The sequence below is a fragment of the Pelodiscus sinensis genome, chromosome 32 (assembly GCF_049634645.1).
Source record: "Pelodiscus sinensis isolate JC-2024 chromosome 32, ASM4963464v1, whole genome shotgun sequence".
NCBI classification, from domain to species: Eukaryota; Metazoa; Chordata; order Testudines; family Trionychidae; genus Pelodiscus; species Pelodiscus sinensis.
This window is the reverse complement of record NC_134742.1, coordinates 10,166,340-10,189,131: the sequence shown is the minus strand read 5'-3', so window position 1 is coordinate 10,189,131 and position 22,792 is coordinate 10,166,340. Positions and strand designations below refer to the sequence as shown.

Below are 22,792 nucleotides of genomic sequence, written 5' to 3'. Positions count from 1 at the left end.
AGGAATAACTGGCCAGTGTAGACACAGCCATCGTGTTTATCTGGGATGGAGGCCAAGGCTGGGTGGCTTTACAGCAGGGGCAATCAATGGGCTGATTGTAAGCAGTGGGATTTCCCTCTTCGGGGCCGAAGTCTCTCATTCCCAGATAGTCTCCCAAGGCGTGGGACACACCAGGAGGTGGTCTTAGCAGTCTGTGTCAGTAAAAGGTCCAGGAGCCCTGGGGAACTTGAGGACTCTCAGATGTGTTCAGGCAGATGTCTCCAGTCTTTTAAAGCACGAGATCACTTTTTGAATTGAAGTGCAATCCAAGATCTACCTGAAACCCAAATATCCTGACTCTGCCTCCTTCCTGTCCCTTCTCCAAGGCCCCGCCTCTACTCATTCCATCCTCCCTTCCTCCCTCACTTTCACCAAGCAGGGGGTTGGGGTGCCGGCTCTGGTCTTGGATTAAGGAATTTGGAGTGTGAGAGAGGCAGGCAGCTGAGCTTGGGACAGGCTTTTTGGAGGGGGTTGTAGGTGCCGGCTCTGGGGGGGAGGGGCATTTGGATGCAGGGTGCTCAGGGACAGGGCAGGGGCTTTGGATGCAGAAGGGAGTCCATGGCTGGGGTAGCGTTTTGGTATGTGGGCATCAGCTGGGCCCTGCTTATCTCCAGTGGCTTCTGGGTGGTGGTGGCGTGGGGCTAGGCAGGCTCACCCCTTGTCCTGGCCCTGCACCACTCCCAAAAGCAGCCAGCAAACTCCACCCCAAGTCCTGCTGTGCCCCCTGTCTGCTCTGCAGAGATAGGATACAGGTTGGGAGAGGGGGGCACCCCTCTTCTCCCCCCCCTGCCCAGAAAGCCGACGCTCCAGCGGGGACAGCTCCCAGGCAAAGGGCAGGAGATGCCCAGCAGTCTGGGGAGGGGCAGCTGAAGAGCTGGGCTTGAAAACCTCTTGGGCAAACCAGTCAGGATCACCTGTGGGAGGCTCCAAGATCCACCAGTAGATCCGGATTGACTGGTTGGGTGGCCCCTGCTAAAACCTCACCTGGGCTGCAGCCCGGTTTGTCTCCAGGGATTATGGGGCACTCAGGGGAGTGGGAAGCCAGGGAATTTACCCGCAATAGAGGGACCAGTTCTGGGCATGTTGAGTCCTTTCCCCTCCAGGGAATTGAGGAGAAGGGTCCAAGCGGGCCCCAGCGGGAGGTGCTGGCCGCCCTCTGAGGCCACCAAACATTTAGTGGTGAGGAGCCCTGGGCCGGGAGGCGTCTGTGAGCCCGACACAGGCAGGGAGGGGAAGCGCAGGGCGAGGGGGGCCTCGCTAGGACCCAGCAGCAGCAGGCGAGGAGGAGGAGCAGCTGGGGGAAGCGATCGCGGGTCAGGCCCGGCAGCAGGAAGGAAGAGGCTGCGGGCAGCGCTTGGGGAGCAGGCGAGAGAGACTCCCCCGGCCGGGCCAGTCCCGCTGCTCCCTCCCCAGGAGCCTCTCCCCGGGCAGCGCCCCCAGCCCGGCCAGGCCCTGCCCCAGGGCGGGCAGCGCTTGGGGGGCAGGTAAGAGAGACCCCCCGGGAGCGGCGCCCCGGTGCCCCCGGGCTGCAGGGGGAGGGGTTGGCCCCGGGCTGCTCCCGGCGGAGCTGGCTGCGAGTCCCCGCCCGTCCCGGGGCAGCTGCCGCCCGCCCCCAGCCTGGGCGGGGGGGCCCACACCTGCGGGGGGGGGGAGGAGCTGGGGTCACATTATGCCCCCCCCCAGCTACTGCTTTGTGCTCCCGGCTCCGAGCCGCCCGGGGGGGGGAGGCTGCTGATCAGCGCGATCTGCTCACCCCCCCCCCAGCAGCGCCCTCTTGGGACGGGGGAGGGGGCACTAGGGAGATTAAAATGGGCTGATTTGGGTTACCATGAAGCCAGTGAAATGTTCAGCGGGTCCAACAATGACACGGGGGAGGGGGGGGCTCCTGCCTGCAACCCCCCCCCCCCATCCTGCACTGCTGCTTCTGATACAGAGGCAGCAGCGTGCGGGGGAGGGGGTGTCACATTTCCAGGGTTGCACTGAGTCATCCCTGGGGGACTCGGGGCTGGGGCAGAGGCGCCTCTCCCCCCCATGGCGGGTCTGGGGCTTAGGGGCAGGGAACTCTCCTTGCCACCGCCCTGAGCCCCTGTGTGGGGCTGAAGAGGCCTCTGCGCAGCCCTGCAGGTTAGAGGGCACCTCGCCCCCCCCCTCCCCTCTTCTCAGTGGCGCTTGAAAAACTCAGGAGTTTATTCGGGCATAAGCGCTCCTGGGGTACAAGTCACTTCCTCAGATGCCCGAAGGGCCCAGAAGTGAAAAGGGAGGGGACAGAGATGGGGAGCGCAGCACCCACAATCAGAAAGAGGCAGTGGGGCCTGTTTCTGGGGGTCCCACCCTTCCTGGGATGTGTCCCCTGCTGTGACCGCCGGGGGGGGGGGTTTGCCCTCCCTCTGTTTGCTTTGTTCTCTTGCGTGTGATTTTTTTCTGTCCTGTGCTGCTCGCATTCTGCGCACGTGCCTCAGTTTCCCTGGGCACTGCCCCGGTGCTCGGCTGGGGATGGGAGTGTTGGGTGTGACTCTCACTGCCGGGAGGCTGCCCCAGGTGGCAAGGAGGCACCTACACATTGGCTCAGGCTCTCTTGTAACCTGAGCCTAGGTGGGGGGGCAACCAGGTGACACTTTTTTGGCAGGGAAGCTGGACAAAGGAGGAGGCGGGGCTGCCTGCAGGACTGGGCCTGGTTGCTGAGTGTGTGTGTGTGGGGGGCCTCAGCTGGCTTAGGATACGGGGCAGGCCCTGGCTCTGAGCCCACTTCTCCCCAACATGGATGGTGCTGACGGCTCCTGCTTCCTGTGCTAACACGTCTGTGCTCTGCTGCGAACCAATAGCCCTGCTGCCTGAGGGGCACGTCTGGTGAGGATGGGGGTGCAGGGGTCAGTGACTCCCCCACACCTCCGTGACACCTGACATGGTCCCTCCTTTTCCATTCACCTGCTAGCGGAGGCAACCGGCGCTTGGACAGGACACGGGGGTGTCCGACAGGCCTGGGCCACAGAGTCCCAGGTGCGGTGCCCTGGGCCCGCTCTGAATGGAGCCAGGCAAAACGTGAGTGGGGGGGGTGTCCCCTTGGGGCTCCCTCTCCCCATGGCAGGGAGTCAATGTGGTTGGGACCCACGGGGAAGCCTCCCACGCCCCTCCCAGGGGCCAGGCTCCCACCTTGGCAGCGCTGGGGTGACTCTGGGCCGGCTGGGAAAACAGAAGGCAGAGGAGGTGGCTGGGGAAGACAGCGCAGAACAGATCTTCTCAGCACTGAAATCAGGCCCATTCCGCCCCGTCCTGCTTGGGGCCTTCCCAGTCCTGGGCTCCCCCTGCTGAGTCCCAAAAAACCAGAAGACTCACCCGCTCCCTGCCTGTCATTGCCCCTGTTAACGTGCTTTGTCTGCTTCCTGAGCAAACCGATCACCTGGCCTGAGGCCTCCCCTCTGCCTTTGTTCCCCAACCCCTTGGGCCGGCTCGTTGCAGAAGATGGGCTCTGGGCAACCCTAGCCGGGGGCAGCGTGTTGCCCATTTTCTGTGCCCAGGCAACCGCTTTGTGGTCACACCCGTCCTCTGGGAGCTGCCCACAACAATCTCACATCCGGATCCCAGCCCCATGGCACGTGAGTCGCCCCTGGGGAAACTGAGGCACACACCGTGCTAAGAGAATGTGCCCGCTTCATCATACCCCACTAAGACCGGCCCCGGGGGCAGTTTGTGCAGTGGCAGGAACCAGCCCCAGGCTCTGCTGGCATCAGCGCCAGAGCCTACAGGTGATGGAGAGACCTGGGGAAAGGGCCGGGGCCAGGCAGGAGAGTAACACTGCTCAAAGGTCCCTTTCGGGGACCGGCGGACAAGTTGGTCCCAGCTGGGGAGGGTTTCCCAGGGTGTCTGTGAGTCCCAGAGCTGCTGCCGTAGTCAGTGAAGGCCCGTGGCTCCCTTGAGGTGCGTCTCCACAGCAACGTTATCCCGAAATAACTACGCGCGCACCTACACAGCAATTCCGTTATTCCGAAATCCTTGCACATTCTGTAAACCTCAATCTAGAAATAACAACGCTGTTTCGGAATAGGGGCTGTGTCAACAGGGCAACAGCTGTTCTTTCAAAATAAGGGGCCTCCCGCCCTTCCCAGGGTGCCTTGCTGGCCGCTCTATCCACACTCAGCCAAACTCTATTCCTGCCCCTCTTCCCCCCTCCCGGAGCCCTTAAAGCTGCAGCCTCAGTTGAATTTGTTTGTGCCACGCAGGAGGTCCTGGCAGCTCTGATCCAACCCTGCAGCTGCCCCTGCCTCGCTTTTCCCCCCAAAATGAGCCAGTCTGCTGCTCCCTCCCAGTGCTGCCAGGGGGCAGTCAGACAGCTCCCAGAAGCCTGCCGAGGGCCAAAAAAGACAGGCACCTTCCTGGTCTGGTGCGGAGATCCTGGCCCTTCTTGAGGTTGGGGGTGATGAGACCCATCTCCGGGATCTCTGCACCAGATGGAGGAATGCGGATGTCTATGGGCGGATGGCCGAGAGCCTGGCCAACAAGGGGTACATCCGCACGCGGGCGCAGGTGCGGCTGAAGGTCAAAGAGGTCCGCCAGGCATATGCCCGGGCCAGGGAGGGCAGCTCTCGCTCCGGGGCAGAACCTGACACCTGCCCTTATTTACAAGAGCTGGACCGAATCCTGAGGGGGCCGGGCAGTCTCCTCCCCACCCCCGCCAGTTCTGGACTCCGAGCTCGAGATGCCCGTCGTTGTCCTCACCGGGCAGAGAGATGAGGAGGTGGAGGAGTCTGCTGAGGCCAGCGGGTGGCGGGTCTCCTATGAGTGTCCTGTCGCCTGAGGGCAGGGGCAAGCCGCTCACAGAGCTCCAGAGAGGTGTCCTTTCACATCCTGAAGTTCTGGAGCCATTGCTGGTCTCCCCACCGCTCCATGACGATCCGGTCCCACCAGTCGGCACTGGTGTCCAGAGGCGGCAGGGCACCGGGTCCAGGGGAGGGCGGGCAGGATCCAGCTGCATGAGCCGCGCCCGCAGAGATCCGAGGAGGGTCTTGCAAAGGAGCTGGGGGTTGGGTTCCTGCCGGGACTGGGCGGTAGAAACTGCTGCGTGAAGTGCAGCACAAGCTGCAATAGCAGAAGACTGGAGGCAACAGCCCAAAATGGCTCCTTGGATTCGGCTCTTTCCCCCGCGTGGGGCTCAGAGAAGCTGCTGCCGGGGCGGGAGGGGGGGGTTCAAAGGGTCTAAGCAGGATTTGTTCTAGCGGGAGGGGCCGGGCCGAGGGGTAACAATCTAACTGGGTTTCTCCCCAGCAGGGCACAGCCAGAGGCTACGTCTACAGTGCAGGAATTTGTCGGCAGAGGCAATGCAAATGAAGCGCTCATTAGCATTTCCCATCATTTGCATAGTCTCTACCGATCCATCCTGTGGACGAGGTTTTTGCAGGAAAAAACCACCGTGTAGATGGGGCAAAAACCCCTTTTGCATAAGATCCTGTATGCCTGCTTTTTTTTTTAGGAATAAGGGTTCTTGCGCAAAAGGATTTTTTGGCGCCACATGGCCCCGTCTACACTTCGGGTTTCTGCGCAAAAAACTCTTCTGCAAAACGCATCGGAAGAAAGTATGCAAATGAGAGGGTGAGAAATGCAAATGAACGCTTCATTTGCATTGCCTCCGCCCACAAATTCCTGCAGTGTAGAAATAGCCAGAGAGTCCCAGCGCGTGAATGCGGGGGCTGGGGCTTGGGAGAGTCAAGAGGTGACAGGAACTCAGGCCCTTTCTGACACTTTCCCCATCGCCCCGACAGGCCAAGAGGACACGTCAAGAATTTTCTCCAGAGCGCCTGTCTGTTAGGGGCCGGGGCCGGGCAATGGCCGGGATGGAGCCCGCTCAGGTAGGGGGGTCAGGGAGCTGCTGGGCAGGGGGAGGGAGGAGACAGGGTGGGAGGAAGCTGCTGAGTTTCTGAGCTGAGCAGACCCATGAGCAGCATGTGACCGCGCCCCCATTTCTGACTCAGGCCTCAGCCCCCCCCGGGCAGCTCTGGGAAAATGTCCCAGACTCCCAATGCTGTGACCTGAGCACGGAGCTCGGCTTCCGCCTCAGTCTCTGGCTAGATAGTAGGGAGAAGGCCCTGCCCTCTGTCTGCTGAGGGGGAGGAGTGGGAGGATCTCTCTGCCCATCCCCTGAAGCCTCCTGGCTGCTGGAAACAAGCTGGGGATGGGATTCTACTTCTCCCGCCCTCCCAGAGTTATTTTTCCCCATGATGACTGGGATTGTGGCTGGGGCTGCAGGCAGTGGGTGAGGGACTCTTGTTGTTGCAGATGCGGGTGACCTTCGAGGAGGTGGCTGTGTATTTCACCCCGGGGCAGGGGGCGCTGCTGGGCCCCGCTCAGAGAGCCCTCTACAGGGACGTCATGCAGGAGAACTACGAGGCGGTGACCTCGCTGGGTAAGGGCGTCCTGGCCCCTCGGGGATTAGGAGCCGTGGGGTCTGCGTGTCCGGTGGCCTGGACAGGAATGGGTTCCATGGGCACAGCTGCCGGGGGAGAGCGACTTGCATCTCCGCACCCTGTGCAGTGAGACCAGGGTGTCAAACCCTAATGGACGTGCTAAATCATCCCCACCCGGCCCCTCTAGATTTCAAGGCGGAGGGGCCATGTATCCTCCTGTCTGTGTTGTTCCTCACTCGCACCCAGAATCCCTGTTCCCCTCCCTCCGGCTTTTGAGTTCTGCAGGTTTAGAAACAGGCAGGGGTGTAACTGCAGAGCTGTGAGTGTCAGCAAGGGCCCCAGACTGCCCAGATCCTGGGAACTCCTAGAGAGGGCGTCATAATTCCTCTCACCTCCCCGCACGTCTGCCTCTCCCCAGGGGGCTCAGTGACCATGTTCCCGTCCTCTTGGGTTGCACATTCCCCAGCAGAGCCCGGGGACAGGTTCCACTCACGGAATGTCCCTTGGGACAGACGCTCTCCCCACCCTCCCTGCACCCTGACCTGCTCTGATTTCACCCCCTGCGCAGGGTTTCCCGTTCCCAAACCTGAGCTGATCACCCGGCTGGAAAGAGGGGAAGAGCCCTGGGTGCCCGACCGCCAGGCCGGGAAGGAAAGAGAGACCCTGAGAGGCACCTGTACAGGTGAGGACTGACAGAGCATTTGGCATCCTCCCATGCAGGGCAGGGTGTGGTCAGCAGACATTGCTCACGGTTTTCCACCAGTCCTGGTAGCTGCTGGAGTTTCCTTCCCATGTTTCCTTCCCTGTGAGTGGTTGCGTGAGAAGCGGAGGGAGAACCCAATTGCTTTTTCTGTGCAACTTCAGTGTGTTGGGTTTTCCCTTGGGCTATGTCTAGACTACATTGCTCCGTCGACAGAGCCATGTAAAATAGTTTATTCGGCATAGGCAAAGAAGCAGGGATTTAAATAATTCCCGCTTCATTAAAATAAACATGGCCGCCACGCTGTGCCAACGATCAGCTGATCCGGCACAGCGGGGCAGTCTAGACATGCCACGGTTGACAAGGGAAGCCTTTGTTGACCGCTCTGGTAAACCATGTAGTCTAGACATAGCCTTGATGCTGTTCCTCTTTCTCCCCAACTCAGTGACTCCTGCCTGGATTCTCTCTCTCCCAGCAGATGATGAGACTGCGAGTGAGAATGAAGAGGGGAATCAAGAGCAGGAGGTTCCTGGGGAGATGGAACCGCAGGCGACTTTTGTGGGACGAGCTGAAGGGAATGTTTCCCAGTGCTTGGAACAGGGAGAAGCCTGGGGAATTTGGCGCAGGCTGGAGAGGCTGCTGGGAGACCACCGAAGTGAGCAAATAGATGCATCTATTAAATGTGGGGAAGGACAGAAGGATCCCACAGCCCAGCAGCCAAACCTCAAGGAAGAGAAACACCATAAATGGCTCAGTTATGGGAAGGGATTTATTGTGAGCCCAGAGCTTATTAAAGTGCAGACAGTAGGTAGTCGAGAGAAATCACTTCAGTGCGTGGACCTTGGGGAAAGCATCAATAACCGCTCTGGTCTTAATACTAGCGGGAGAAGCCAAATTGGAGAGAATGGTTCTCAGTGCCTTGAGGGAAGGAACAGCTTGAACTGGACGTCAGCCCTGATGACACAAGAAACAAGCCACACAGAAGAAAGACCCCATAAGTGCTTAGATTGTGGGAAATGTTTCAAGAGAAAGTCATCTCTTGTTAATCATCTAGTAGTCCACACAGGTAAGAGACCCCATAACTGCTTGGAATGTGGAAAAAGTTTCCTGAAGAGGTCACTCCTTCTTAGACATCAGGCAACTCACCGTGGAGACAGACCCCATAAGTGCTTAGATTGTGGGAAAAGTTTCAAATGCAAATCAGTTCTTGTTGTGCATCTGAAAATCCACACAGGAGAAAGACCCCATAAGTGCTTCGATTGTGGGAAAAGTTACATACAGAGATCAGACCTCGTTAAACATTGGGCCGTCCACACAGGAGAGAGACCCCATAAATGCTTAGAATGTGGGAAAAGTTTTAAAGTCAGGTCAAACCTTCTTTCTCATCAGACAATCCACACTGGAGAGAAACCCCATAAGTGCTTATATTGTGGGAAAGCTTTCTTATGGAAGACCTCTCTTGTTGCACATCAGGCAATCCATACGGGAAAGAGACCCCATAAATGTTTAGACTGTGGAAGAAATTTCATAAGGAGACTCGACCTTGTTTACCATCAGGCAACCCACACAGGAGAGAGACCCCATAAGTGCTTAGATTGTGGGAAAAGTTTTATACGGAGGATTGACCTTGTTTACCATCAAGGAATCCACACAGGAGAGGGATCTCACAAATGCGTAGAGTGTGGGAAATGTTTCAAGCCACTATCTGCCCTTGTGTCACATCAGAAAATCCACACAGCCGAGAGACCGCATCAGTGCTTGGAATGTTGAAAAAGTTTCAAACGGAGATTTGAGTTTCTTAATCATGAGGCAATCCACACAGGAGAGGGACCCCATAAATGCTTAGAATGTGGGAAATGTTTCTCAGGGAGGTCAAACCTTCTTTCTTATCAGTCAATTCAGACAGGAGAGAGACCCCATAATTGCTTTGATTGTGGAAAAAGTTTTACACATAGGTCAAGCCTAACTCAACCTCTGGCAATCCATACAGGAGAGAGACCCCATCTGTGCTTAATCTGTGGGAAAAGTTTCACACAGAGGTCAGTCCTTGTTTACATCAGAAAGTCCACACAGGGGAGAGACCCTTATAAGTGCTTAGACTGTGGAAAAAGTTTCAAAAGGAAGCCAGAACTTATTCAACATCAGAGAATCCAGACTGGAGAAAGACCCCACAAGTGCTTAGACTGTGGAGTGGGGTTTGTAAGGAGGTCAGACCTCAATAAACACGAATTAATCCACACAAGAGACAGAAAGGATTAATGTTAAGATGTGGAAAATCTTTCATGTGGAGAACTGACATTTTTAAACAACAGGCAATGAATACATGAGAGATGCATGACAAAAAATTCACATGGAAGTCAGCTCTTGTTTCACATTAGAAAGTCCACACAAGAGAGAGACCCCATCAGTGCTCAGACTGGGAAAAGTTTCATAAAAAGATCAGCAAGCCTTGTCAAACATCATGTAGTTCACAGAGGAGGGAGACCACAAATGTACTTCGACTGGATAAAGTTTCATTTAGCGCTCTTCTTCGTCATCAGGTCATCCACATTGGAGAGAGAACTCATCAATACTTCATCTGCGGGAAATATTTGAACTGGAGCTCAGAGCTTTGTAAACTAGCAGTTCAAAGAGGAGAGAGACCCCATGAGTGTTAGGAATGTGGGAAATGATAAATATAAAGAGATCATTGTACTTCTGTGTTGCAATTGAAATCAATACATTTGAAAATGTATAGAAACATCCATAAATATGTAAAATGGATGGTATTCTATTATTTTTTAGCAGACAAATAATTCATAGTTAGTTTATAATCATTTGCCAGCCATAAAAGATAGGAATTGTAGTCATCCTTTATTTACTTATACCTTGTTGCTGTCTAACAATATTTTTGGTTAATTCACAAATCAAAAGGAAATATTAAGATTTAGATTATACTTGGGTGTAGTGATGTCATTGTATATACATTTCTCTCTTTCCCGTTTGTGGTGACCTGCCTATGAACTGCTTTAGGGATCATGATGGGAATCCATGTAGTTGAATTCCCTGTGATATGTAGGAAATAGAAGGTTAATTCGAACGCCTTTGGTCACCCAAAGGATGCCTGGTGTTGAAAGGCTGCAGAAATGTCTACAAAAAAAAGGATCAAGAGTTATACCAGACCTTCTCCAGTTTTATTTTGGGAAGGGGGAGGAGGAGTTGGAGCTGTAAGACTGAACTCTTCAGTCCCATCTGGACTGTGCAGATATTTGGTCACTGAATTGTCACCTAAGGAGATGGTTCTGAAAACGGAGGGCTGCTGGCAACTCTAAAGCAAGATCTTCACCGTGCAAGTGACCGACCGACTCGGTTCCTGTCTGTACGTACAAGGATCCTGTAACCAATACTCTCTTTTCTCTTTGAAATAAATCTGGGTGGAGTTGATTATAATTGGCTGTAAGAATTCATAACGTGGTGGGTGGATGTGTCTGATCCTTTGGGTTTGATAAAAATCTTTAGAACTCCATCGCCTGGAACTGGGCTGTCTGGGAGGGAGAACAAGGCTGGGTGGCTTTACAGCAGGAGCAATTAATAGGCAGACTGTGGGCAAGTGGGATTTTCCACCCTTGGATAGGGTGACCATATTTTCTGAACCAAAAATAGGGACACATTAGCTCCGCTCCCTGACACCTTGGGTCCCCGTGTTCCTGACCCCTTGGGTCCCATCCACCTGCCACAGGAAGTCCCACCCGTGGGGTAGTACTTCTGGGGTCAAGATGGACACATGACCAAAAGCGTGTCTTTTAACCCCCTCTAAGAACTCCAACGACCGTCCTCTACCAATAGGGATGGGTTTGGGCACTATAGGAGCCTCCCCATGAAACTAAACTGCAATTGCATTAACCCAGGCCCCAGAGCTAGGGTCCCATGATACTGTCGCACTAGGGGTCCAACTTTGATTCAAGATGACATTCGGGATCCGAGACCTATTATTTAGCAGTGTTGATGCTGTCCCATTTGACTCAGGGCCTGGGAATCATCCAGAACTATCCCACAATTTCATGGGACAACTTCCTTAGTCCTCTTAACGGATGATGCTTACTGGTTCCTATTAACTGGTAATCAGAGGGGGGCCGGAGCAGCTCCCCATCTGCTGTGGGCAGGAGCTGCTCCAGCCCCATTGCAGTCAAAGGTTGGTCTTGTCCAGAGCTGCCCCTGTCTGTGGAGAACCCGCAAGCAGGGACTGCACCAGTGTCCAGACCGTGGGGAGTCTGTCGGGAGAGGGGATGGTTCGGAGGTGGATGGGAGCTGGTAGCAGCCCCAGTGTGACCTAACATTAACCGGTTAACTGATGAATGAGAATTTACATGCGTAATGAGGGTACATCTAGACCAGTGGTCTCCAACTTTTTTACACCCAAGATCACTTTTTAAATGACAGACCAAGCCAAGATCTACCACCCCGCCCCTTCCTTGAAGTCCCGCCCTCTCCTGCTCCTCTCCATCTCTTGCTATCCCCAATCCTTATACTGCTACTTTAAAAAAAAAATTCCCGCCATTCCTCGCAGCTACTCACCTGTGCTGTTGCTCGGTGAGTAGCTGCTCCTCAAATGAGGAAATCTAATGTAAAGGTACTGTGCAGGCGCACAGTTCAAAGAGGGCTCAAGAGCTACTCTTAGAGCCTCCGAGATCTACCGGTAGATCGCGATCTACTGGTTGGTGACCATGGATCTAGACGATGTTTTATGTTTGAAAGGAGATATGCAAATGTGATGCTAATTTGCATATTGTCTTCCGATCCCTTTTTTGAAAGCGGGTTTTTCAAAATTGAAAGTAGCCTGGGTGCTTTTTTTTCATTATTATTTAAAAAAACCCTTTTTTTGAAAGAAACACTCTTGCTAAAAAAAAAGGAGGTTTACGTGGTTTTTCGAAAAAGGGTTTTTTCCTGAAAAAACCGCGTCCAGATGACTTTCACTTTCGAAAAAACCTGCTTTTGAAAAAGCGAGCGGAAGAAGATATGCAAAAGAACGCCGAATTTGCATATCTTTCAAAAATAAAACGTAGTCTAGACTTACCCTGAGATAAACTACAACTGCATTTTTGGAAGTTACTGCAAAACCATCAAATGCCCCGTTTCCACAGCCCAGAATGACAATATTGAACTAACCATGACAATTACAGAATGAAGACCATGTTACTAACCCTTCCCACCACTGCTTGTAAGGTACATTGCCCATGGAGATCAATGGGGCTGGGCTATTTTATATGTAAAGCTACTGAGAAATGTATATGTCAATACCAAAATGGCAATACCTATATTATGTAAATAATACTGAATAATAATTGCCAAATGAGACCACTTCCCAACCTGCTTACAAAGTGCCTGATCCAATTTAAATTTTAAGCTAGGATTGGGCTCAAAGCAAACTGTTGATATTACCCAAGAACAGTGGTCTCCAACCTTTTTAAGCATAAGATCACTTTTTGAATTTAAGTGCAATCCAGGATCTACCTCAAACCCAAACACCCTTGCCCCATCTCCTTCCCACCCCTTCTCTGAGGCCTTCCCCCTGCTTACTCCATCCTCACTCCCCCTCCTCACTCACTTTTATCAGGCTGGGGGCAGAGGTTTGGGGTGCAGGAGGGGTTCAGGACTGGGGCCGGGGTTTGGAATGCAGGATCCAGCTGGGCATCGCTTACCACAGCTGACTTCTGGGTGGTGGTGCAGGGGGCTAAGGCAGGCTTGCGTCTACCTACACTGGCCCTGCAACACTCCCCAAAACAGCCAGCAAACTCTCTCCATACCTGCCCCTTCTGCTCTGTGGAGATAGGGTACAGGATGGAGGGTGGGCACCCTGACATCAGCACCCCCCCCTCTTCTTCCCATGCCCTGCACAGCAAGCAGGGGGCATCCAGGGGTGAGGGGTACCTCCAAGGCAGAGGGCAGGAGCAGCATGGAAGTGCTGAGAGGAGCAGATGAAGGGCTAGCACTTGATAGCCTTCCGGCCAAACCTCTCAGGATCACCTGTCAAAGGTTCCAAGATCTAAGCAGTAGATCCCGATCTACTGGTTGGTGACCACTGCCCAAGAAGATCCAGTTAATATTTAGTCACCCTTCAAAAATATAAGGGTATGTCTACACTAGCCCCTTAGTTCGAACTAGGGTGGCTAATGTAGGCATTCGAACTTGCAAATGAAGCCCGGGATTTAAATATCCCAGGCTTCATTTGTATGTTCCTGGGTGGGTGCCATTTTTAAATCCCCTTAGTTTGAACTGACTGCTCGTGGCTACACGCAGCTGTCAGAAGTTAATCCGAACTAACTCCTTAGTTCGGATTAATTTCTGACTGCCGCGTGTAGCCGCGGGCAGTCAGTTCGAACTAAGGGGATTTAAAAATGGCGCCCACCCGGGAACATGCAAATGAAGCCTGGGATATTTAAATCCCGGGCTTCATTTGCAAGTTCGAATGCCTACATTAGCCACCCTAGTTCGAACTAAGGGGCTAGTGTAGACATACTCTAAGGGACTAATCAAAGCCCCACTGCCTGGTATAGGTGATCTTTGAAGAAAATTGGAGAGACTTTGAACTGACTTGAACTGACATCTTCACTTTCTCTCACTGGGCGTGGGGTCTTTAGTGCAAGATTCACTTTGTATGTCAGAGTAACTCAGAAATTAATGCTTAAATTTGACACTTTACGTATGGGTCTTAACAAAGATGCTAATTATCTCACCCATTACAAAGATAGCTTCCCCAATTATCACCCTAATGTCATTACCTCACAGACACTAACCTTCCCCCTTCCCCTCCCCCTCTGTTCTAAAATCTGATTTGTCAATTTTATATGTGTTCATTTTTTTTTGATTGTATCACTTTGGTGTATATGGTCGTGCCAATTTTCTTCCACAAATTGATCTGAGGAAGTGGGTCTGGCCCAGGAAAGCTCATTACCTAATAAACCATCTTGTTAGTCTTTAAAGTGCTGCATAGTCCTGTCTTTTGTTTCATATCTCCTGCCTCGCTGTAAATGCGCCAAGTTTTTTCACGTGGTATCTAAACACATTGTTTAAATCATCCAGTGCTTGGATGAGGAAGACTCACAAAAAGTCTGTCCATCAACTACACTGGAGTGACACGGTGATTTCAACGCCAGTGGTAACAGAGGCGATCTCTCTGTCATCTCTTCTGGAGCAGCAGGGAGTCTAGGGAGGTCTCTCGGGGGGAGAAGCCAGGGGTACCTCTATTTCAGTGATTCTCAACCTTTTTGGCCTCTGGGCCACCTGACTCAATGTAAACCTTTCCATGGACCCCCAGTTGCTCATGGAAACTCACTGTTAATTACATAATTACACCTGAGCCATTTTTCTCGTGCTGCAGCTAGGGAGAATGGCTTAATTTAAATTATTTAAAAGATAAAGCATTTTAACTTTCTCATATTAGTTTATCAAACTTCATTTTAAAGAAAATAAAATTTGAATTTATGTCCAACACAAAAACTTTCAATGTTTCAATGATATTTTTGGGTCAGGGGCCATTGATCCACAGAAAAATAAGTTGGGGATCTCACAAGTGAGAAGGAAAAGAACTGCTCCCAAAATACCCAGTCCTGACTGAGATAGCTCCCAATTGAGATACCTCACTCCTCTGGCATTCCAGCCCCAAGGTGCGAGGGGAAGGAACAGGGAAGACTGAGGTTCAGGTCTTTCCATAGGTCCAATTTATTTTTCTGGTGGATTTTATTTTTGTTAGGTTCTGGGGTAAGGACAACAGTGAGGGGTTCCGTGTGTGTGACAGGGCTGCCAAATGAGTGGGATAGGGATGTGATGCAGGATCTGGGAAGGAGGTGGAGGGCAGAAGATGGAGAGGTTGTGAGATCTGAATGGGAGGTAGGGTGCAGAAACAGGCTGGGAGTAGGATGTCTGGCCAGGGGGAAGGAGCAGTTGGGAGCAAGAGCAAGGGAGGGTGCAGGAGCAATGGTGGCTAAGGAGTGGACGGGGGATAGGATGCCTGGCCAGGTGGGAGGGTGTCTGGCCAAGGGGGAGGGTGCAGATGTGGACTGGGGGGTAGGGTGTCTGGCCAAGAGGGAGAGTGCAAGAGCAGACTTAGGGCCGGGGTTCGACCTCCCTGGTCCAGTACCCTCTGGACCTGACTGGTCCCAGATGAGGGATTTTTCCTGACCAGGGGAGGTCATTTCAGCCCCCATATTGGGCTTCCTGGCTCCCCCTTTCCTCCAAAGCCCAGCTGAGCGCTATGTCAGTTCCTTATCCCACCCCTCCTGCCAACCCATTCTGCATAGAATCATAGAGCTGGAAGAGACCTCAGGAAGTCATCAAGTCCAGCCCCCTGCTCTAGGCAGGACCAATCCCAACTAAATCAACCCAGCCAAGGCTTAAAAACCTCTAGGGATGGAGATTCCATCACCTCCCTAGGGAACCCATTCCAGTGCTTCACCACCCTCCTAGGGAAATAGTTTTTCCTAATGTCCTACCTAGACCTCCCCCACTGTAACTTGAGACCATTACTCCTTGTTCTGCCATCTATCACCACTGAGAACAGCCTCTCTCCATCCTCTTTGGAACCTCCCTTCAGGAAGTTGAAGGCTGCTATCAAATCCCCCCTCACTCTTCTCTTCTGCAGACTAAACAAACCCAAATCCCTCAGCCTCTCCTCATAGGTCATGTGCTCCACCCCCTCATCATTTTGGTCGGCCTCTGCTGGACCCTTTCCTGTGCATCCACATCCCTTCTATAGTGGGGGGCCCAGAACTGGACACAATACTCCAGATGTGGCCTCACCAGAGCCGAATAAAGGGGAATAATCACGTCTCTAGATCTGCTGGCAGTGCTCCTCCTAATGCACCTTAATATGTCTTCTTGGCTACAAGGGCACACTTGGCTACACGCATGCTGCTTTTCCAAGCCCCCTCCTCTGCCAGCCCAGCTAAGCCGTGCGCTGCTTTTCCGCCCCCTCCGTCCTCGATCCCAACTAAGCTTCTAACTGCGTTTGGAGTCTGGGGACTTTCCGGGACATTTCAGTGCTACACGGGACAGCGGGACAGGACATTAAAAATCGGGACTCTCCCGGGAAATTCAGGACGGCGGGTCAGCGTACCCTTGGGGCCGGATTGCCTCATTCCCAGCTAGTCTCTCAAGGCCTGGGACACACCCGGACCAGGATGTGAGTGACCTGTTCATTCCAGAGAGGCTATCAGAGAGGTGGCCCTGGTGGTCGGGGTCAGTAAAAGCCCCCCTCCATGTGGAAGCTTGAAGGCTCTCACACGTGTTAAGGCCTCAGCCCAGTTTGTCTCCAGGGATTATGGGGCACTCAGGGGAGGGGGAAGCCAGGGAATTTACCCGCAATAGAGGGGCCAGTTCTGGGCTCAGCTCTGGGCATGTTGAGTCCTTTCCCCTCCAGGGAATTGAGGAGAAGGGTCCAAGCGGGCCCCAGCGGGAGGTGCTGGGGCCACCAGACATTTAGTGGTGAGGAGCCCTGGGCCGGGAGGAGTCTGTGAGCCCGACACAGGCAGGGAGGGGAAGCGCAGGGCGAGGGGGGCCTCGCTAGGACCCAGCAGCAGCAGGCGAGGAGGAGGAGCAGCTGGGGGAAGCGATCGCGGGTCAGGCCCGGCAGCAGGAAGGAAGAGGCTGCGGGCAGCGCTTGGGGAGCAGGCGAGAGAGACTCCCCCGGCCGGGCCAGTCCCGCTGCTCCCTCCCCAGGAGCCTCTCCCCGGGCAGCGCCCCCAGCCCAGCCCGGCCCAGCCCCTGCCCCAGGGCGGGCAGCGCTTGGGGGGCAGGTAAGAGAGACCCCCCGGGAGCGGCGCCCCGGTGCCCCCGGGCTGCTCCCGGCGGAGCTGGCTGCGAGTCCCTGCAGCCTGGGCGGGCGCCCACACCTGGGAGGGAGCCGGGAGCCGGGGTTATGTTACTCCCCCCTCCGCCCCCCCGCTGCTTTGTGCTGGGGGGGGGCGGAGGCTGCTGATCAGCGCGGTCTGCTCCCCCCCCCCCGCCCGCAGCCTCCCCCCCGCCTGGTGGGGGGGCACCAGGGATGTTAAAATAGGCTGTTTTGGGCTACCATGAACCCAGTGAGATTTTCAGCGGATCCAACAATTACTGGGAAGAGGGGGGGTGCTCCTGCCTGAACCCTCTGTTCCCCCTCCCTGCCTCTGATACCGAGGCAGCAGTGTGGGGCTGGCAGTGGGTAACTTTTATTAATAATCTATGGAGCGATACCTAGTTCACAGAGCTGGAAGGGACCTTGGGAGGTCATTGAGTCCAGTCTCCTGCCCTCACAGCAGGCCCAGGTACCATCCCTGACAGAGTTGCCCCAAATGGTTCCCCTCAAGGATTGAACTTGCAACCCTGGGGTTAGCAGGCTAATGCTGAAACCACTGAGTTATCCCTGATGCATTGAAGAGGGCAGGCTCAGGGCTAGGGCAGAGAAGGGGGCGGTGAAGAGCTGGGGGGGGGGGGGGGGAGAGGCACCTCTCACCTCCAGGACTTAGGGGCAGAAAACTCTTCTTGCCACCGCCCAAAGCCCCAGTGTGGGGCTGAAGAGGTCTCTGGGCAGCCCTGCCGTTGAGAGGGAACTTAGCCCCTCTGCCCTCTTCTCAGTGGCGCTTGAAAGACTCGCGAGTTTATTCAGGCATAAGCGCTTCTGGGGTGCAAGTCACTTCCTCAGATACCCGAAAGGACCGGAAACGAAAAGGGAGGGGGACAGAGATGGGCGCGCCGCATCTGCAACCAGAAAGAGGGAGGGGGCGGGGCTGTTACTAGACATGTTCTGTGTTCCCCAACCTGCCTGGGATGTTTCCGTTGGAGGCAAGTCTTCTGATGTGACCGCCTGGGGATTGCCCTGTCTCTGTTTGCTTTGTTCTGTTGCATGTGATTTCTACTGTTCTGCGCTGCTCTCAGGCTGTGTGCATGCCTCAGTTTCCCTGGGCACTGCACCCATGCCCGGCTGGGATGGGAGTGATGGGTGTGACTCTCACTGAGAGGAGGCTGCTCCAGGCCCCAGAGATGCAACTAAACCATGGCTCAGGCTCTCTTATAACCTGAGGCCATCATGTGGTTGGATTTATTTTAGTTCTGAGGGAAACCAGGACACTCCAGAGAAACTTAACCACTTTCTTATTTATTGCATGCTTTAAGCGGTTAATATAGTTGTTTAAATTTTACAAGCCTTAAAAACAATGACTAGACAATTTAAACCTTAAATACTATACATTCTAAAACAATTAGTACAGCACAAAACAATACAGTAGCAATTAATAGAAGATTTATTATATTAATTAAGCCTAGGTCACTTACACTTCACCCGTATGCCACCAACAGTACCAGGTAGGAGGTTTGGGATTCCTTTGACTCCCACACGTTGGAATTCCATGAGTCATTTGAGATTAAACTACTCAAGAGAGAGACCTTGGAGTCATTGTGGATAGTTCTTTGAAAACATCCGCTAGATGTGCAGTGGCAGTCAAAAAAGCATACAGGGTGTTAGGAATCATTAAAAAAGGGATAGAGAATAAGACAGAAAATATCTTATTGCCTCTATGTAAAACCATGGTACGCCCACATCTTGAATACTGTGTGCAGATGTGGTTGCCTCATCTCAAAAAAGATAATATTGGCATTGGAAAAGGATCAAGAAAAGGGCAACAAAAATGATTAGGAGTTTGAAACAGGCCCCGTATAAAGAGAGATTAAAAAGACTTGGACTTTTCAGCTTAGAAAATCGGAGACTAAGGGGGGATATGATAGAGATCTATAAAATCATGAGTGGGGTGGAAAAAGTGGATAAGGAAAAGTTAATTACTTATTCCCACAATATTAGAACTAGGGGTCACCAAATGAAATGAATAAGCAGCAGGTTTAAAACAAACAAAAGGAAGTTTTTCTACACTCAGCGCACAGTCAACCTGTGGAACTCCTTGCTAAAGGATGTAGGACTTTAACAGGGTTCAAAAAAGAGCTAGATAGATTCATGGAGGTTAGCTCAATCAATGGCTATTAGCCAGGATGGGTAGGAATGGTGTCCCTAGCCTCTGTTTGTCTGGAAATGGGTGACAGGAGAAGGATCACGTGAGGATTACCTGTTGTGTTCTCTCCCTCTGGGGCACCTGGCATTGGCCGCTGTTGGCAGACAGGATGCTGGGCTAGATGGACCTTTGGTCTGACGGTTCTTAGCCAATGTGAAGGGTCTGTTTGCTTCTAGTTATGAGTAGGACCTGAGGGTCAATCTTGCTCACTACCTCCCATCGATTCTTCTTTCTAATCCCATTTCATAGCAAAGCGAGTCTTGGTTGTTCTAATAATATTTACCAATTGATTATGTATTGTGTAAGGTACCTAAAATGCCCAATGCCCTTATTTGGGGTACATCCTGTTACTCAGGATGTTGCAAAACTATGTCTGTGGTTAACAGTTTTATGGCTTCAGGGGGTAGCCGAGTTTATCCTGTAGAGACTAACTTAAAAAACAACAGATAGTCTGGTAGCACTTTATAGACTAACAAAACATGCAGATGGTATCATGAGCACAGCTCACTTCTTCAAATGACTGGAGTTTTGAGTTTATAATGTCCAGACCCAAAATAAATAGGGGGGAAGGAAAAAAAATGAAAGGTGGCGGGAAACAAGAAGCAGAGGGTATGTAAATCTCAAAGGGAAAATCAGACAGGCAAAACTGGTAATCTATAAGCACCTAAAAATGTGATACTGTATATTCCGGCGTACAAGACGACTTTTGATGTTAAAAAACATCCCCCAAAAATCGGGGGTCATCTTGTACGCTGGGTATACATCCCAGGCGCGCCTGGGCTGCCCCCCCGCCGGCTTCCCCCGAGGCTTTGCAAAGCTGCTGCGGCTTTGCTCCCAGTGCCTCTGGTCTGCTGGGGACCGTCTCCAGCAGACCAGGGACACCGGGAGCAAAGGAGGCGGAGGGGCGCTGGGGTATAAGATGAAACCCTATCTTTTAATTAAAAAATGAGGGGGTCGTCTTATACGCCCAGTCGCCCTATACGCTGGAAAATACGGTAGTTAAAAGAAGCAGATAAGGATCATAGGATAGCAGTTAGAGAAGAAGGGCAAAAATCTACACAAAGAGCTATTGGCACAACAAGGGTTTGTCTGTGTAGATTTTTGTGTGAGTGCTCTTCCTCTCTAGTTGCTATCCTATGATCGTTATCTGCTTCTTTTAATGATCCAATCTTTAGGTGCTTATAGATTACCAGTTTTGCCTGTTTGATTTTCCCTTTGAGATTTACATACCCTCTGCTTCTTGTTTCCTGCCACCTTTCATTTTTTTTCCTTCCCCCTTCTCCCCTATTTATTTTCGGTCTGGACATCCTAAACTCAAAACTCCGGTCATCTGCAGAAGTGGGCTGTGCCCACGAAAGCTCATGATACCATCCACATGTTTTTGTTAGTCTATAACAGTGTTTCTCGACCAGTGGTACAAGTACCCTTAGGGGTACTCGAGAGACGTCTGGGGGATAATTCAACACAACTGACATTTGGAGAAAACGGAATTTTTGTTTTAAGTTTTACAGCGCTTTCTTATTTTTGTGCTTTCTACACCCAAAAAGTTCCATCGCCTGTCCGTCTACGATTAAGTTGTTTAAATAAATGTGTTGCAATGGTAGAAAAAAATGTTGTGTGTCTGAAAACGAGGTACTGGAGATATTTATATACAGGGCTTGACAAAGAGCAGCGAAACCTACTCGCCAGCCCTGCACTGTGCATGCACAAGACCCGCATTGCACATGTGCGCGCCGCCAGTGAATGGGGCGACCGGCTGAAATCTACTCAACGTGGGCAAGTAGATTCACTGATTTGATGAGCCCTGCTTTTTTATATATATATATAATTTATATTTAATAAGGTGGTACTTATCTGTTGTTTTTTTTTAAGGGGTACTTATAAAAATAGGTTGAGAAACGCTGGTCTATAAAGTGCTTACCAGACAATTTGTTGTTTTTTTTAGTTTGATGGCTGTATCTGGAATTTTTGCTTATCAGAAATAGAAGTACCAGCTCAAGGTTCCTCCCGGTCTCCTTGGCGAGGTCTCACCGTACCCTGCTGTAGCGTCTCCCCTCTCCCAACCCCCTACCTGGCCTGCTTGCTTATGAGCACCAGACTTGAGACAGGCCTGGGTTTTGCTGGTTAGAGATCCATACTATGGTCAAGGCAGACATTGTTTTATTATTAGTGTCCCAGCAGGGCCATACGGGCTTCCCTACAGAGCTTAGATGGGGGGGGGGGGGCAACCAGGTGACACCTTTTGCCGGGGAAACTGAACAAAGGAAGAGGCGGATCTGCCTGCAGGGCTGGGCCCCATTGCTGACTGTGTGACGGGGTCTCGGCCGGCTTAGGGTACGGGGCGGTTTCAGGCTCTGGGCCTCCTTCTACCCGACGTGGATGGTACCGCCGCTCCTGGTTCCTGTGCTAACATGTCTGTGCTCCGCTGCATCCCTGTGAACCAACAAACCTTCTGTCCTACAGGGCACGTCTGGCTGCGGATGGGGGTGTGACTGCCCCACACCTCCGTGAAACCTGACATGGCCCCTCCTCCTGCTAGCGGAGGCAACCGGCGCTTGGGCAGGACATGGGGGTGTGTGACAGCCCTGGGCCACAGAGTCCCAGTTGCGGTGCCCTGGGCCTGCTCTGAATGGAGCCAGGCAAAACGTGAGTGGGGGGGGGGTGTCCCCTTGGGGCTCCTTCTCCCCACGGCAGGGAGTCAATGTGGTCGGGACCCCCGGGGAAGCCTCGCACACCCCCTCCCAGGGGCCAGGCTCCCACCTTGGCAGCTCCGGGGTGACTCTGGGCTGGCTGGGAAAACAGAAGGCGGGAGGGTGACCGTGGACAGGGCACAGAACAGATCTTGTCAGCACCGAAGTCAGGCCCGTCCCGCTTGGGGCCTCCCCAGCCCTGGGCTCTCCCTGCTGTATCCCAAAAAAACAGGAGCCTCACCCGCTCCCAGACTCAGTCACTGCCCCTCCCCCTGTGCTTTGTCTTCTTCCGGGGCAAACAGGTCACCTGGCCTGAGGCCTCCTCTCTAGCTTTGTTCCCCAAACCCTTGGGCCGGCTCCTTTGCAGAAGACGGACTCCGGGCACCGCTAGCCGGGCTGCAGCGCATCGCCCTTCTATGGGTCAAGTCCGCTGCTCTGGAGTCCCACCTGCCCTCTAGGGGGTGCCCACCATAATCTCACACCCGGATCCCAGCTCCCTTGGCATGTGACTAACCCCTGGGGAAACTGAGGCACACACCGTGCTCAAAGAAACATTTAGAACATTCCCTCTTTGCCACACACCTCTGAGACCGGCCCCGGGGGCGCTTTGCGCAGGGGCTGGAACCAGCCCCGGGATCTGCCGGCATCAGCGCCGGAGCCTACAGCTGATGGAGAGACCTGGGGAAAGAGCTGGGGCCGGGCAGGAGCGTGACACTGCGCAAAGGGGCCTTTCAGGGACTGGCGGACCATCCCTGCTGACCACCGGCTGATGTGCCCAGTGAGAGCCAAGGCTCATGTCCGTGGGACACTCACCATGGCTCCCCTGGAGAGGGAGGATGATGAAAAGGGGCAGGGGAGGGGCTGGAAGGGGCAGCAGGAGCAACAACCCAGGAGGGAAGCTCCCGGCTCCCAGCCCTGCCCAGCTCCATCCCTGCAGCCCCTGGGCAGCCTGACTCTGCG

General features: G+C 53.2%; 1 protein-coding gene and 1 pseudogene across 3 annotated transcripts in view; both read left to right on the top strand.

Moving 5' to 3' along the window:
• Positions 1–22,792, top strand: part of LOC102456205 (uncharacterized) — a 36,435-nt pseudogene that overhangs the window by 8,144 nt on the left and 5,499 nt on the right.
• The window catches only part of LOC106731862 (zinc finger protein 251-like), an 89,105-nt gene continuing 67,844 nt past the window's right edge, over positions 1,532–22,792 (top strand). The window contains exons 1-4 of one of the 3 annotated variants that reach the window (XM_075913900.1): positions 1,845–3,078; positions 5,793–5,879; positions 6,307–6,433; positions 7,003–7,116. In XM_075913900.1, coding sequence (XP_075770015.1) covers positions 5,856–5,879; positions 6,307–6,433; positions 7,003–7,116 — 265 coding nt within the window. In that variant the 5' untranslated portion in view covers positions 1,845–3,078; positions 5,793–5,855. Of the gene's footprint in view, positions 5,880–6,306; positions 6,434–7,002; positions 7,117–22,792 lie in introns of all 3 variants that reach the window. The other 2 variants (XM_075913905.1, XM_075913901.1) reach the window with 2 other exon arrangements.